This window comes from Mandrillus leucophaeus, unplaced genomic scaffold, assembly GCF_000951045.1.
Source record: "Mandrillus leucophaeus isolate KB7577 unplaced genomic scaffold, Mleu.le_1.0 Scaffold149, whole genome shotgun sequence".
NCBI lineage: Eukaryota > Metazoa > Chordata > Mammalia > Primates > Cercopithecidae > Mandrillus > Mandrillus leucophaeus.
In genome coordinates, this window is record NW_012101465.1 from 4,565,461 (window position 1) to 4,580,671 (window position 15,211).

General features: G+C 40.2%; 1 protein-coding gene across 6 annotated transcripts in view; it reads left to right on the forward strand.

Annotated features, from left to right (window-relative positions):
• RARB (retinoic acid receptor, beta) overlaps positions 1 to 15,211 on the forward strand; it is a 449,839-nt gene that overhangs the window by 265,904 nt on the left and 168,724 nt on the right. For 2 of the 6 annotated variants that reach the window (XM_011974804.1, XM_011974805.1), the window contains exon 1: positions 129 to 988. The exons of 3 other annotated variants lie outside the window; for them this stretch is intronic. In XM_011974804.1, coding sequence (XP_011830194.1) covers positions 832 to 988 — 157 coding nt within the window. In that variant the 5' untranslated portion in view covers positions 129 to 831. Of the gene's footprint in view, positions 1 to 128; positions 989 to 15,211 lie in introns of those variants that run through there. One more of the 6 variants, XM_011974806.1, reaches the window with a different exon arrangement.

The following is a 15,211-nucleotide window of genomic DNA, read 5'->3' on the forward strand; positions in this document are numbered from 1 at the left end:
CGGGGAGGGGGGGAACACTGTTTTCCAAGCTAAGCCGCCGCAAATAAAAAGGCGTAAAGGGAGAGAAGTTGGTGCTCAACGTGAGCCAGGAGCAGCGTCCCGGCTCCTCCCCTGCTCGTTTTAAAAGCACTTCTTGTATTGTTTTTAAGGTGAGAAATAGGAAAGAAAGCGCCGGCTTGTGCGCTCGCTGCCTGCCTCGCTGGCTGTCTGCTTTTGCAGGGCTGCTGGGAGTTTTTAAGCTCTGTGAGAATCCTGGGAGTTGGTGATGTCAGACTAGTTGGGTCATTTGAAGGTTAGCAGCCCGGGTAGGGTTCACCGAAAGTTCACTCGCATATATTAGGCAATTCAATCTTTCATTCTGTGTGACAGAAGTAGTAGGAAGTGAGCTGTTCAGAGGCAGGAGGGTCTATTCTTTGCCAAAGGGGGGACCAGAATTCCCCCATGCGAGCTGTTTGAGGACTGGGATGCCGAGAACGCGAGCGATCCGAGCAGGGTTTGTCTGGGCACCGTCGGGGTAGGATCCGGAACGCATTCGGAAGGCTTTTTGCAAGCATTTACTTGGAAGGAGAACTTGGGATCTTTCTGGGAACCCCCCGCCCCGGCTGGATTGGCCGAGCAAGCCTGGAAAATGGTAAATGATCATTTGGATCAATTACAGGCTTTTAGCTGGCTTGTCTGTCATAATTCATGATTCGGGGCTGGGAAAAAGACCAACAGCCTACGTGCCAAAAAAGGGGCAGAGTTTGATGGAGTTGGGTGGACTTTTCTATGCCATTTGCCTCCACACCTAGAGGATAAGCACTTTTGCAGACATTCAGTGCAGGGGAGATCATGTTTGACTGTATGGATGTTCTGTCAGTGAGTCCTGGGCAAATCCTGGATTTCTACACTGCGAGTCCGTCTTCCTGCATGCTCCAGGAGAAAGCTCTCAAAGCATGCTTCAGTGGATTGACCCAAACCGAATGGCAGCATCGGCACACTGCTCAATGTAGGTTTATTTTTTTCCCTTCTTCTACCAAGAAAAAAAAATTGTCTCTCTTGCATGCAATAAAGACATTGGAAATAAACTGCATTGGTAGCAAGACAAAGGATTTAATGATTTAATGCTGAAGGGGTGTGATATGCTGGCATGCATATTGATTCCCTTTGCTGAAAATTTCCTGTTAGATGTTTTCTTCCCAAATAACCCCTCCCGCCCCCATGCTCCTCTCCTTACCAACCTTATAGTCTGTTGAAAACAATTTTGAAAATATGCATAAAAGTGTGGGGGGTGGGGAGTAGAGGGTGACCACAAGACTTTAAAACATTCTTCAAGTAGGGCAATTTGACCCATTTTGCAGTTTTTACTAAAATGTGTGCAGAGTGAAATTTAACTTTACTGTTCTTTGGATTAGCTACTAGTTGTATAGGTTCCTCCACCCCTTGTGTATTCCAACAGTCCAAAGTAATTAAAATATGACATTTTCCTTGAAAGGAATTTAGTTTAATTAAGGTGGCTGCTGCTCCCGAAGTTCATAAACCACCAGTTCAAGCTGCCGCTTCCAATGTTTTCCTTGCTAAGGAAAGGCAATATTTCTTAGCATTGACCCTGCTGCCACCTTTCCGAGTCACTTTGTTGGTCTAAGAAGTTGCTGTTTTGCTAGAAAACTACTGGCAATGAACACCCCTTGGGCTGAGCCATCCATTATTTTCATATCTTGCAATTCAGCCTGGAACATGGACATCAGTTAAAGGAAAGGAAATATAAGTGGGATAGCCCAATTTAAAAAAAAAATATTGACTATTTTGTTATCTGATGCTGACACAGTGCCGAGGTACGCATCTGGTCAACAGTAGCCTGGCTGCAGGCTTGAGAAATGACCAGGAGTCCCAGAAAATCCCACCTTCGGGTGGCTGTAGTGGGAGCCTGCAGGATGCTGTACCGCCCTGACAGTGATTTAGATAAATGGCTCAGCTATCTATCAAAATGTTTTTAGTACTTTATTTGACAATTCATTGGAGCATTAGCCTGAAAATGACATTTTAAATCTTTGTTTTCAAAGAGGTCAAAGTTTAACTGGAAGAAATTGAGTTTTCCTAATAACATGGTGGCTTATCTAAAGAGAGAAGAAAAAGGAGAGAGGGGACAATGACAGGATTTAAATTGCCCTCTCTGAAACTTTTTCTTAAGAATAAAGACTTGCTTCTTGGGCCAGGAAATCAACAGGTTTGTAGCTGAAAAATCAATAACCATTTGATGCCAACAGCCTGGCTGTCTGACTTAACATTTTGTAGAGCCATAAGCAGGGCAAAAAGAATATCATTTTCAGTAGGCGCCTTAATCTTCAGCTGCTCCCCAAATGCCTTTTCTTTTTTGGTGCCTATTTTATTTCTGGAGAACTCAAAGAAACTTGAGTTACAAAATAATTTTCTAATCCAAGAAGAGACCTTTCAGACCTGTCCTCTTTGTGGCAATTAAAACAGTATGAACAATTTCTGTTGGAATCCCAGGGAACTGGGGCTCTCTGAAACTTTTTCTTGTTAGAGAAAGTTGTAACGAAACATATTTTTTAACAGAAGGAAAAAAAAATGCTCAGGATCCTCGCCAAAAGTTATTAGACCTAATAGAGTTTTTACATGTAGACATTCTTCCTTTTGTAATTAACCCTCCAAACATGCCTATTAAGTTGTAAGAGTAGGGGGAAAAGCTTTGTTTGTTCTTGGACAAGTTAAACAAGGGATTTGCTTTATCTAGGGAGAGCGAGCGGTGAATGTGTCATTCGCCTAAAACTAGCCGATAAGCAAGAAGTGTTGATAACAGCAAAGTTTAGCTAATCAAAGAAACTTGCATTAGACAAAGTAAATAAAGGCATTTGACAAAGGGATTTCAGAAATTCCAGTGTCTTATTTTTGTAAGCAGGGCAATTAGTTCTTATTGTGGTCAGTTTCACAAGAGTTTGAATCCCATAACCCAACTTTAGGTTAAATGAATAAAATGTAAATATTGCTTGTGCCATTGCAGAGTTGCTTTACCCTCCATAAACCACTTTATGATAGTCAGTTGTTAGCGATTAAGGTTTTTTTGTTTTGTTTTGTTTTGTTTTTGTCTTTAGCATAAATAAAACTAAAACTTTTTTTTTTTTTTTTAAAGATTCTAACAAATGTCTGTGCCACGCAGTGTTTGGTTCAGGGTGGTATAGCTAGTTAGAACTTTTGAAATAAAAGCATATTAGGGCTACATTTGTGTAAGTAAGAACATAACCACAACCTTTTCCATTTTACTTAATGGCTATTTTGACGAGAAGCAGATCTGTTTTTGCTTTTAACACAGAGGAAACAGTGGGCAAAGAAGAAAAAGTACTAAATTCCAACCAAAACTGTTTTCTGCTTTGAGAATTTTTTTTATGGTGTGTGTGTGTATGCATAGTAAATAAAGTAAGACCTTTGAACATGGAGCACACCGCCAGAAGCTCACTTTGAAAGGTGTTAAAATATTCCCTTTATTTTCTTTTTAATTTTAAAGGCAGAAAAATGATATGCCAGCCAGCTGCCATTTGTAGTAGTGTCTGTGAATTGCTTGTTATAAGCATTCAAAGTCAGGATTAGGGGACTACTAAGGGAATGTGGTCTAAATATTACGATTGACGACTGCCCCTGGAAGGTATAGGAGTCACTGAATTTCTGTTCAGATGCCTCCAGGATTATCTTGGTTTTAGGCGGCTCCAGATGTTTTCAACATTAATTGCTCAGTGGGCATAGGATAAATCTTAATATTTTGTGGTCTAAATATAGTTACTTTGGTGAAATAACGAGTGTGACAACTTCTTGGCCTTTTTCCCTGTCTTTTCTCCCTACTCAACATGTCAAAAGCAAAAATTAAAAAAAAATATTTTCTTTTTGAAATAAGATTTTGCCCATTAATGAGAAGAAATTATTTTTAAAACAAACAGTAGTGATGTTTGATTAGGGAATGAGAAAAGGCCTCTTTTCAAAGCCCTGGGACCCAAATTTCAAGTATTAAACAGTATCTAAATCCTCTCCTAGTGAGATATAAATTGGGGTCAAAGTGGCAAAATCAAAGATACCCTCTGAAAGAAAGACTAAATAAAGACTGACAGCCACCGTATGAATTGAATGGGGTTTTGAATAAATATTTCAGTGAAAAGGCCCAATTGTTTTTCTAAAGTAGGACATAATTTTCTGCTTCTCGGACACATGACAGTGGTAACTAATGCCATCAGAAAGAAGAGAAAAAGAGGGACTTTTCCCTAAATCACAAAGAGAGTGCAGGCAGGGTTGTTTGAAAACAAGTGAAAGATTCAAAGTTTTCCTCCCTTGTAGAAAAAAAGAAATCACATTGTGAATATTCAGATAAATTGGTACATTTGACAAGGGAGTGAGTATTGATGTGCAACTTAGAAAAGAAAAAGCATACGTTTAAATTTTATTGCCAGAAAAGGATGGATCAAAAAACCAAACAGTAGGAAAGGTAGACATCTGCTTGCCTAAACTTAAGCTATGGAATTGATTTGGAAGCTCTAGTTAGAATTTGATTTGCCAGCCAATAATGTAAAGCCCTTACATTGAATCAGGTCTTTTTTCCTTAATAGATAAATGACCAGAATGGCTATTTCTGATAGGCTAGCTGGCCTGAATCAGAAGTTTCCTTCTCATTTCTAGAAGCCTGGCGCTGATATGTACAACCTGAGGGTATTGTGCACTTTTGTCTAAAGCGTAAGAATAAAAGAAAGTTCTTCTGGATATCAGATGCTTATAATTTACCTTCAACATATGTTAAGCCTTGAGGTGGCTGAAAAGGAAAGAGAACCTGTTTTCTCCTTTATACATTCCACAAATATCATTAAACTCTATCTGAGAAGGGAAATACATGATAAATAACAAAGATTATAAATTCTGCTCTCAAGGAATTTATAATTTTTTAAATCAATAATTTAGAAAAAGCTGCGAATTTTAAGTTACTCTTTGGGCAGAAGATTGCGATGTAAAAACCAAGATGCGAAATACAAAACTCTTTTCAAGTCACACAGGACTTGAACAATAAATGCAGTGTTCATTTTAAAACATCTTAGAATCTTCTATACAGTTTGAGTTATGTGTAAGTGCCATAAATTTATCCTTAAATGACATTTTTATACTTTAAATGTTCTAATATAAATTCAGTTAACTATCAATTAAATAGATTATTTCAGAAATGGGAGTTTTTCATGAAGGTTAATCAGAAAAATCTTGGCTGAAAACCTTTCCAAAGATATTAATGTAGATAGAATCTTGCCTTTCAAATTACAGGGTAGTTATGACAATCATATATCTCTGATTTTCTAGAATAACCCACTTTCAAATGTCCTGCACGGTTCCCACATAAATCATTGAAATATGCCAGATATTTAATATTACAACATCTCCTAGGCTGCCCGTTGAACCCAGGAGTGGCACAGAAAGTCTTTGTTTGGATGCTATAGTCAATATAAGTAGAGCTCTCACAGCTTAATTTTTACATTATGTCTGAAGATCGCCTTGTGTTTCTGGGTCATTCTTATGAACATGAATTGCTTTCGTAGCAAACTATAGATCTGTGAATAGAAGGCATTCCTTGCAAAATGGACTGGGCTGTGGTTCTCATTCTAGCACCTGTGTGTGCGTGGACAGGGTGGGGAGGAGGGAGTAGAATTAAATTGTTATGAAGAAATCTGTATCAGCCCTTACCAGCTTCCTCTTAAAAAGTTGGAGCTGGGGTGATGGAGGGAGAAAAGTAGAGTTAACTCAGGTTTCAGATTTATCAGTATCCTGCTTGTAAGTGGCTTGGCCTAAGTACCTCTTGTTAAATAGGAGATGAGATAACCTGCCCCATCTGTAAGATCTAATAACACAACCTTATCAGTCAATATGTTGCCCTGAATTCTCCTCTTTTCATTCCCAGCTTCCTTACCCCATCATTAAAAAGCATGATCTCTGTCCCATCCCACTCCCCAAACCCCTTTAAATGAATGAACTATAAAGTTGCAAAAGTTCTCTCTACCTAGGAAGCAGAAGAGCCTAAGTCTACTGGCATTTTGTCTTGAGCTTTCAGAGCTTCTTAGATGGGAATTCAAACAGGCAGTGGAACTGCTGACTTGCTTTTTCTCTGGCCTTGCAAGGTGGGGGAGCTACAAGGGGGCCATTTAGTACGATAAGACTCTCTGCCCCCTGCGCGATAAGGCGAGGATAACAGGAACTGACGTCAGCAAGGCGACTCAACCTGGCCAAGCATTTCCTCTAGTCAGGGCTCAGGGATTCCAGGAGTCTCTGGGCCTCCCCCAGCAGCTGAAGAACTGAACCAGCTCAGGGGAGGGAGAAAGAAGAAAACTGATTTTTACAGGGGTGATAGTGGGTGATGATGTCCCCGATTTCCAAAAGCAGATTTCTTTGGAGAGAACAAAGAAAAACTAGGGGGAATAAAGTAGTTTAATAAAAGTGGATTCTGAGATTATAATTGTAATTTCACATTGTCATAGAATAGGTATTTGTTTGCCAGCTGTCAACAATTTACTGCTGATGTCTCATTAGACAGGCTATCCAGCAATCACCAAATATGATCCACTCACAAACCTCGCCAACTCTCCATATAGAACAAAATGTGAGGGGATTCACGTTGTCAGAGTTAATCCTTGGTACTCTTAATGTTCTTGCTTTTTTTTTTTTTGAGAGGGAGTCTTGCGCTGTCTCCCAGGCTGGAGTGCAGTGGTGCGATCTTGGCTCACTGCAACCTCCGCCTCCCGGATTCAAGTGATTCTTTTGCCTCAGTCCCAAGTAGCTGGGACTGCAGGCGTGTTCCACCACACCTGGCTAATTTTTGTATTTTTAGTAGAGATGGGGTTTCACCATGTTGTCCAGGATGGTCTCGATTTCCTGACCTCGTGAGCTGCCCACCTCGGCCTCCCAAAATGCTGGGATTACAGGCATGAGCCACCGCGCCCGCCCTTCTGTTTACTTTTGAAAGTACAAAGTTCCCACCCCCATCTGCATCAGATGACAACATTGCTAAAGCCATTTCATTTGCTACCAGCCCTGAAACCACTTAGCAGTTTTCCTCACCTTTTTCCTTCTTCCCTTTCTCTTAAACCCAGATTTATTTTTATTTTACTTTATTCTATTCTTTGCCTTCCAAAGTATCTGATTTGAGGTTTGGAGGAGGAGAAATTCAAACAGAAGGATTTTATTTCTTAAAATTCGCAGATTCTCCTCAGTCCACTGACGTCTTAAAGATTGCTTCTTATTTTTTAAGTTTTAGTGTTTGACAAAGAATCACTGTCTAATTTGACCCATATTTAGTGGAATGTTTGTTATGTTATTGATAAATTACTGTTCATCACAGAATAAAATTTTGTCAAGTCAAAAAAATAGCTAAATTCAAAATACTGTGAAGGTAAAAGAACAAATAAGATGAGTGCATCAGTTAACTAGGGAGAGAAGATTTGGATCACATCCCAATTTTTTTCCCATTTCCAGAGCAAATGAAGACCTCATGTAATAAATTTGTCTTCTCAAAAATATTAAAGCTTTCAACGGCTACAGTACTTTTGTCATGTCATCAAAGTCCATAATTATAAAAAGGCCGATGATCTGAAGGCCATTTCAGCTTCAAAAGATTTTTTAGGGTCTGGTCTATTGGAAAGCTTGGGGGTTTAATTAACTAAAATGGAAATGGAGGCAGTGAAATTCAGTTCCTGATGTTTTAATTTAGCTCAGTACTGCCATGTGTTATTGAAGAGAATTCTTAAAGGCAAACATAATTATTTCATTATGGTCCTCAGAATGCTTTCATTGGCTTTAATGACAAGAAGCTGTATAAAAAGGCATACATTTTAATTAGTCCTTTTTATATTTACATCAGATAAATAACAAATAATTGATGAAAAACAAGTCTTTGGAATGGATGATTTCACATAGTGCGCTGGTTACAGTTTAATGATGAAACATTTTTCTGTTGCTTTGCATTTTAATTATATATACATTATATTACAGTAGTGGTGCCATGGAGCTACTAAAATACCGTTGTTGCCATTTTATTACAAAAAAAAATCACGATTAATGCCTACAAATTGAAAGCTGAAAAAGGTAGCTAGACACACATCTCCAAGGAAGTAAATTACCGGTTCCATTAATTTTACTACATGTGTTAGAACTCATTTTGATCACTTTTATCTTTTACGCTTCATCTTTTTGGATTAAGATCGTCAGGGGTTTCATATGCCTTTTTATGGCCACATCTTCTCCTGAACACCTTTCTTTCGCTCTTGCTTCCTGTTTTGAGGATTTGCATGAAAGTGCCTTGCCAAATGTGCATTGGAAATTCAGAGAGCTTTTTCCCCATTCTATCGGCCTGCTTTACCTTTGATTTTATATGAAAACCCATTTCACATGATTCATCCATTTTGGTGTACAGAACACTAATTGTTATTATTGATTTTAAATTCCGTGACCATTACAAGTAACCCAGATGACTGGCAGATAAAGGGTAATAATCCATGGAGTTCTGGAACTGTTTCATGTTTGTCTGGAGTACTTTATGTGATCAATATTAACTGCCCCATTGAAACTAACTGCTGTATCAAATAACAGTCAATCAAATGAATGTGCTTGGAGATTATTTATTGAAAGCTTTAATTGTTCACTGGGGCCCTGCTTATCAGAGGAAACAATAAGAACTAGAGGTAGGATGAACAGGTTTGGATTTGCAGGGAAAGTTGGGGGATGCAGATGATCAAGGCATCTCTCTACTTCTTGGGCAAGAGTTTCCAGAAACCCATGCTGGGCTTATAGTTCGGGCAGAAGCTGAAGTTGCAGATACTCTTCCAGAGCTTATGCTATCACCTGTACCTCAAGGCCTTTCTAGAGAAGGGGGTATAATAATATTTTTGCACTCAGCAGAGGCTGTGAAAAGTTCTCCCTTTCCAAGAGTTTTACTGCTGCTTCTCCCTAATCCTCTCAGAATTACCCTTCCACGCCATCTCTCCACCTCTGCTTCCCATCATGGCCTGATTGATGGTCCAAGATAATGCAAGTAGCCTGCCTTGACACGGGATTGTTTTCTACAGCTATGAAATGGGAATAATAGTGTCTGCATTGCAGGATTTGTAGAAGGATTAGAGATCATGTAAACTAAGATTCTATTCTTGTCTTGAAAGCATATGGAAGTCACCAGGTAGGCCTTCTGCCCTGATTTTGGCATGACACCTGTGGCTTACGTGCCTTTGCTAATAGTAAACTTTTTTTTTTTTGGTCATATCTAAAGTAGGTATCTCTTTTCTTTGGTGAAATGATTCCTCGGTCTATAGCTCATAACCTAGGTGGCAGTCCTTTCTGTTTGTCAGGTAGCACTGTGGCCTGATTCAGGGGCATCCATTTACCAGATCCCCAGATTTCTTGCAAATAATTGACTTTTACAAGTGAGCATTGTTACCTTCAAAGTTGTCACAATACACTTAGCCCAAAGATGCTATCGTGACACTGTACATTTTTATTGCTCATTGATGGATTAGCTCTTGCAATGTGCCATTCAACAAATGGCTCTTGGGTGTCTGCCATGTGCCAGGCTCCTTGATGTGATCTGCAGGGGACACCAAGATGAATCAGACACTGTCCCTTCTCCCTCTGAACTCATGATATAATGGGAAGAACTTGTGTACACAAGTCATTGTCACATAACCCCCTTATAACAAACCCAGAAATCTCCTCATGTCTTTGAACCTGAGATTGATAATGGAAAGAACTAAGAACTGCCAGGAACCACAGCTGGTTTATATAGTGGGTGATCAAGTGGATTATACATTTTTGTCACAGTGGAGCGGGCGTGAAGTTTTTCTGTGTGTAGGCCTCATAGATCATCTCTAAAAGTAGTTCACAAAGAGGAGTTCTAAACCTATCTTAAACAGTGGAATAAATGCACACCTTCCAAACTAGCTCCTTGAAGACTTACATATGGATGTTTCTGGAGCTTGTTAAGTAATCGTGTTCTTTGGGGATGGGTTTGATTCTGTTGGATTTTTAAAAATCACTTATTTCTCTATGATTTCTGTGACTGATCGCTGTGTAACAAACCATCCCAAAACTTCCTGGTCTAACAATTTATTATGACATTATTCTGTGGATGGGCTGAGCTCTGCTGGGCAGACCCTCTGCTCTGCGTGCTGTCAGCTGGGGCTGAATCATCCAGGGCTAAACTGGGCTGGAAATCCAAAAAGGCTTGCTCTCATGGCTGGCGGTGGGTGTTGGTTGTCGGTGAGAGCTCTGCGGGATCTGCGTGTGACTTGTGCATGTCACAGCATGGCAGCAGTATTCTGAGAGAGAGCATTTCCAGAGTGAGCCTTCCAGGAAGGAGGCGGCAGAGGCTCCCAGTCCTCTTAAAGGCTAGACCCAGAGAGTGGTATTCAGTCACTTTCACTGTATTCTACTGGTGAAGCAGACGCAGGGCCAGCCCAGTTTCAATAACTACCTTTCAGTTTGGGAGAGAGAGGCAAAGAATGCCCACCATAACCATCGTAGCATATATGCACTATAACAAGAAAGAAAGTATTGTCTTCTGAAAATGATTAAATTGAAGAACAGTTGTGGGGCTTTTAGTTTTTTGGCAGGTTCAACATTTAATGAAATGCTACTCTAATGACAACATACTCATTTTCAGTTAATCCTCACAACCCTATAAGTGAGATATCTTCATTTTACAGATGAGGAAATGGAGGCTCAGGGAAGGTGAACAACATGGATTGCAAGGGACAGAGTGTGGTTTCAAGTCCCATGAAGGGCTTTTCTCTTGCCTCCATGTGCTGTTACTCACTTGGGGGACCTCGGCTTCAGGAGTTTGTCATCCTATCAGCTGGGTGAAGAATTCCTGAAAAATGTTTTATGCCCTAATAATCCCAAGAATAAAATACCACCAAGTGTTTTGGTTTAGGGGAGAGGTAGGAAAAAGAGAGGTAAAGTACTGTAACTCACATAGCTTCCTCTGATTACATTATTTTCTCTACTATAAACTAGTCTTTTACATTGTGGAGGAAACTCTGCCCAAACTATGAGGCTATTTTACTCTTTTGCCCTTTTGTTTTTACATCCTGTTTGCTGTTGAAGTCTACGCTGGCCTAGTCACTGCTGTAGCTCAGGGGGTTCAGAGCAGGATTAGTCTGGTATTTACTGAAGAGTCACAAGAAGATGAGAGATGGGAAATGGGGCTTTTCATGTTGCTCTAGTTTACTGGTAACCCTCATCTAAAGATGGGTGCTAAGTGTTTGTGCTAGAGAGTGTCTCTTCATTAAATGGAGCTATTTTGTCTTCCATTACCAAAGTAAAAAAATAAAAGACAAAGAGGAAGAAAGAAAACTTTCTGATAGTAAAGTCGAATTAATGTTTTTTTATTTGCTACATAATTTAACTATCACATGTAGAGGATCCCAAACTTAAGTTAACCATTACCATTTAGTGAAACTTACATGAATCATAGTGGATCTCATTGGCCTCTCAGATAATTCTCTTATTTCAATGACTTCAGATATGTCTTATTTTTTATTTTTTTGAGACAGAGTCTCACTCTGTTGCTCAGGCTGGAGTGCAGTGATATGATCTCAGCTCACTGCAGCCTCAACCTGCTGGGCTGAAGTGATCCTCCCGCCTCAGCCTCCCGTGTAGCTGAGACTACAGGTGTGTGTCATCACACCTGGTTATTTTTTTGGAGAGACAGGTTTTACCATGTTGCACAGGCTGGTCTTAAACTCCTGGGCTCAAGCAATCTGCTTGCCTTGGCATCTCAAAGTGCTGGAATTACAGATGTGAGCCACTGTGCCCTGCTCAGATATGTCTTAAATGAAATGTATTCTGTATTTTGAATTTTTATATACCATGTTCTACCTGTTTTGTTTGAAATCTAATTGTTGCTGAATTATATATTTTGAGGAAATAGAGACGGAGGGACAAATTGAAGTGACTTGCTAGAAGTCATGTAGTGCATTCTAAGTGGAAGCAGATCTACATCTGTAAGATGCTAACAGGTGATGCAGTGAAATACAGCATGGTACCCTGCAGTGTGATACAGTGAAGTTGGGCGGACTTTCTTTGTGCACTTGCACCTGCTGTGGAAGCTTGTGCTCAGGTTGCCTCTGTTTTCTTTTTTTTTTCTTTTTTAATCTTTAAAATGAATCCATAATATCTACCTTGAAAGCTTAAGATCAGTCTTAAAGCCTTAAATAAGAGAGTGTATTTCACACATGATGCTCAGTAAATAGATTGTTTTCATATATAAACACAGTTGTCAATAAGAAACTTGCTTTAGGCTCGCATGGCGGCTCATACTTGAAATTCTAGCACTTTAGGGGGCCGAGGCAGGCAGATCACTTGAGCCTAGGCACTTGAGACCAGCCTAGGCAACATGGCAAAACCCTGTCTCTACAAAAAGAATTATCTGGCCATGGTGGCACACACCTGTAGTCCTAGCTACTTGGGAGGCTGAGGTGGGAGGATAATCTGAGCCTCGGAATGTTGAGGCTGCAGTGATCCGGGATTGCACCACTGCACTCCAGCCTAGGCAACAGAGTGAGATCCTGTCTTAAAAAAAAAAAAAAAAAAAAAGACAAAAAAAAAAAACCCAGAAATTTATTTAAAAAAAGTTCAGGCCAGGCATGGTGGCTCACACCTGTAATCCCAGCATTTTGGGAGGCCAAGGCAGGTGGATCACAACAAACATCAGGAGTTCGAGACCAGACTGGCCAATATGGTGAAACCCTGTCTCTACTAAAAATACAAAAATTAGGTGGGCATGGTGGTGCCTGCGCCTGTAGTCCCAGCTGCTCAGGAGGCTGAGGCAGGAGAATTGCTTGAACCTGGGACACGGAGGTTGCAGTGAGCCGAGGTTCACACCACTGCACTCCAGCATGGGCAACAGAGTGAGACACAGTCTCAAAAAAAAAAAAAATCCAAATGTCAGCATTGTCCAGAAAAATTCAACAGATTTATTTGCAATTATTATAAAATTGAACTCCTAAACCTTGTTCACTGAAACATTTTGATTTGCATTAATGCTTTACATCCCCACATTTATATTAAAAATTCACACACAAATGAAAATGGAAAAACTGCCAATAGCTAATTTCTGTCCCCTATTTTTCCACTTGCAAGTCAATATACTTTTGACTGCATTGGAAAAAACAAAAACAAAAAACTAATATTCAGAACTACCAATAACAGGAAGAAGAGAATTTTTGTTTTTTGGGTTTTTTTTTTTTGTTTGTTTGTTTTTTTGAGAATGAAATGTTTCCCATCATAGGGGACTCCTAAGCGCATTCTCTACGTATACAGCGTGCTGATGTCTTTTGACGCAATTGTTACACGTTTGATGTGGATAACACAGAGGTTGGTGCCTAGGCCAACCAGATAGGCCTCACTTGGCTCCTGCAAAGCACCAGTAGCTGTGCTCTGGAAGCTCAGATCAGTTTTAAAGTCCTGAGCAATTTCTCGCACCAAGATACTGGAAGGGAAGTTTGCAAATCATTATGTTCAGTGGACTTCCGTAAGGCCTAATTTCACTGAGTCCCCCAGTCCCAGGCCTGTAACAATGAGGTTTCTCCACCCCTCCAGTAGATGGCGCACTCTCGAGAATGGCTTTTGTGGCCAGTTTCTTCCCGGGTGCTTTTTCCACGGGTGGATTTTTGAGTAGTGTGCTTTGTAGGAACCATGGTATGGACACCTCCTTACTTTCCCCCTTCTCCTTCGCCCAGAGCTCGGCAAGCTAGAGGTGGCGCTGGCGTCAGAGAGCCTCATTTGGAAACCCAATTCCCCAATATTTTACTATGAATTTTTTTTTTTAATGCAGAAAAGTTACAACAGCTTTACTGCAAACACCTGGGTACCTACTACCATAGCTACCATTAAAATTACCAGGTTTCTTTTCGGTGTTCCCACCCTTTTCCCCTTTTGCATGTATTTGTTTTGTTTTGTTTTTGTATTGTTGACTGGGTCTCCTTACTAAACTGAGAAGCCTTTGAGGTCAGGTATTGTGCTTTTTACCTCTGCTTTCCCAGTGCTAATCTAGTACTTGGTCTATGATCCTCAGTAAACTATGGTTGAACCCACATGTATGTTCTAATAAGCAACCCTTTAATATACTCAATGTCAGTGCCCTTCAACAGAACTTCCTACTTTGAAGTTTCCGATGATGGAAAGGATCTATAATTCTACATTGTCTGATATCGTAATCGCTAGCCATTTATGGCTATTGGCATTTGAAATGCAGTTAATACACCTGAGGAAGTGACTTTTTAATTTTATTTTTATTTATTTATTTTTGAAACAGAGTCTCGCGCTGTTGCCTAGGCTGGAGTGCAGTGGCTCGATCTTGGCTCACTGCAAGCTCCGCCTCCCAGGTTCAAGCGATTCTCCTGCTTCAGCCTCCTGAGTAGCTGGGATTACAGCTGTGTGCAACCACGCCCAGCTAATTTTTATATTTTTAGTAGAGACGGGGTTTCACGATGTTGGTCAGGCTGGTCTCAAACTCCTGACCTCGTGATCCACCCACCTTGATCTCCCGTAGTGCTGGGATTACAGGCGGGAACTGCCAATTTTATTTTATTTTAATTAATTTAACTTTCAATAGCCACACATGGCTAGTGGCTACTGTATTACACAATTCACTTCTGCATACTTCAGCTATTATTATTCTTTCAATATTTGTTCATTCCCTTTGTTTATTTCCTTTTTCCCTTCAGCCTTTACTCTTCTCTCCTATGGCTATTAGCAAGCTCTAATTATCCCTTTATGTAGCGGGTAAATAGACTGCAGGAAAATGTAAACAGAATGCTGTAGGGTGGTGATTTCAGTCATTGTTTAACTCCTTTTCCTTCTGGGTGGAACTATTTTTCCTGGGGCCTGGCAAATATTTAGCACTTGTTTTGCTAACATTTAGTTTACACAGCTAAACCAAGATTTTTGCAGAATCTCAGTGGGCGGGAATTACATTCCCTGTAGCAATCAAATCATGGTGACATACGATGTCTATTCCTGTGCTCCACACCTGCTTAGTTTTGAGATGGGCAGAGTATCTTCCAACATTTTCAAGCTATCAGCTCAGCTTGAACATTTCAACAAACTTCAGGGAGGCAGAGAGGAACTGGCCATATTCTATGGAAGCCTCAGTTTGCCTTCTAGGAAATACCATGAGCTCTCCCCCAGGTGCCTTCTCCTGCTCACACTC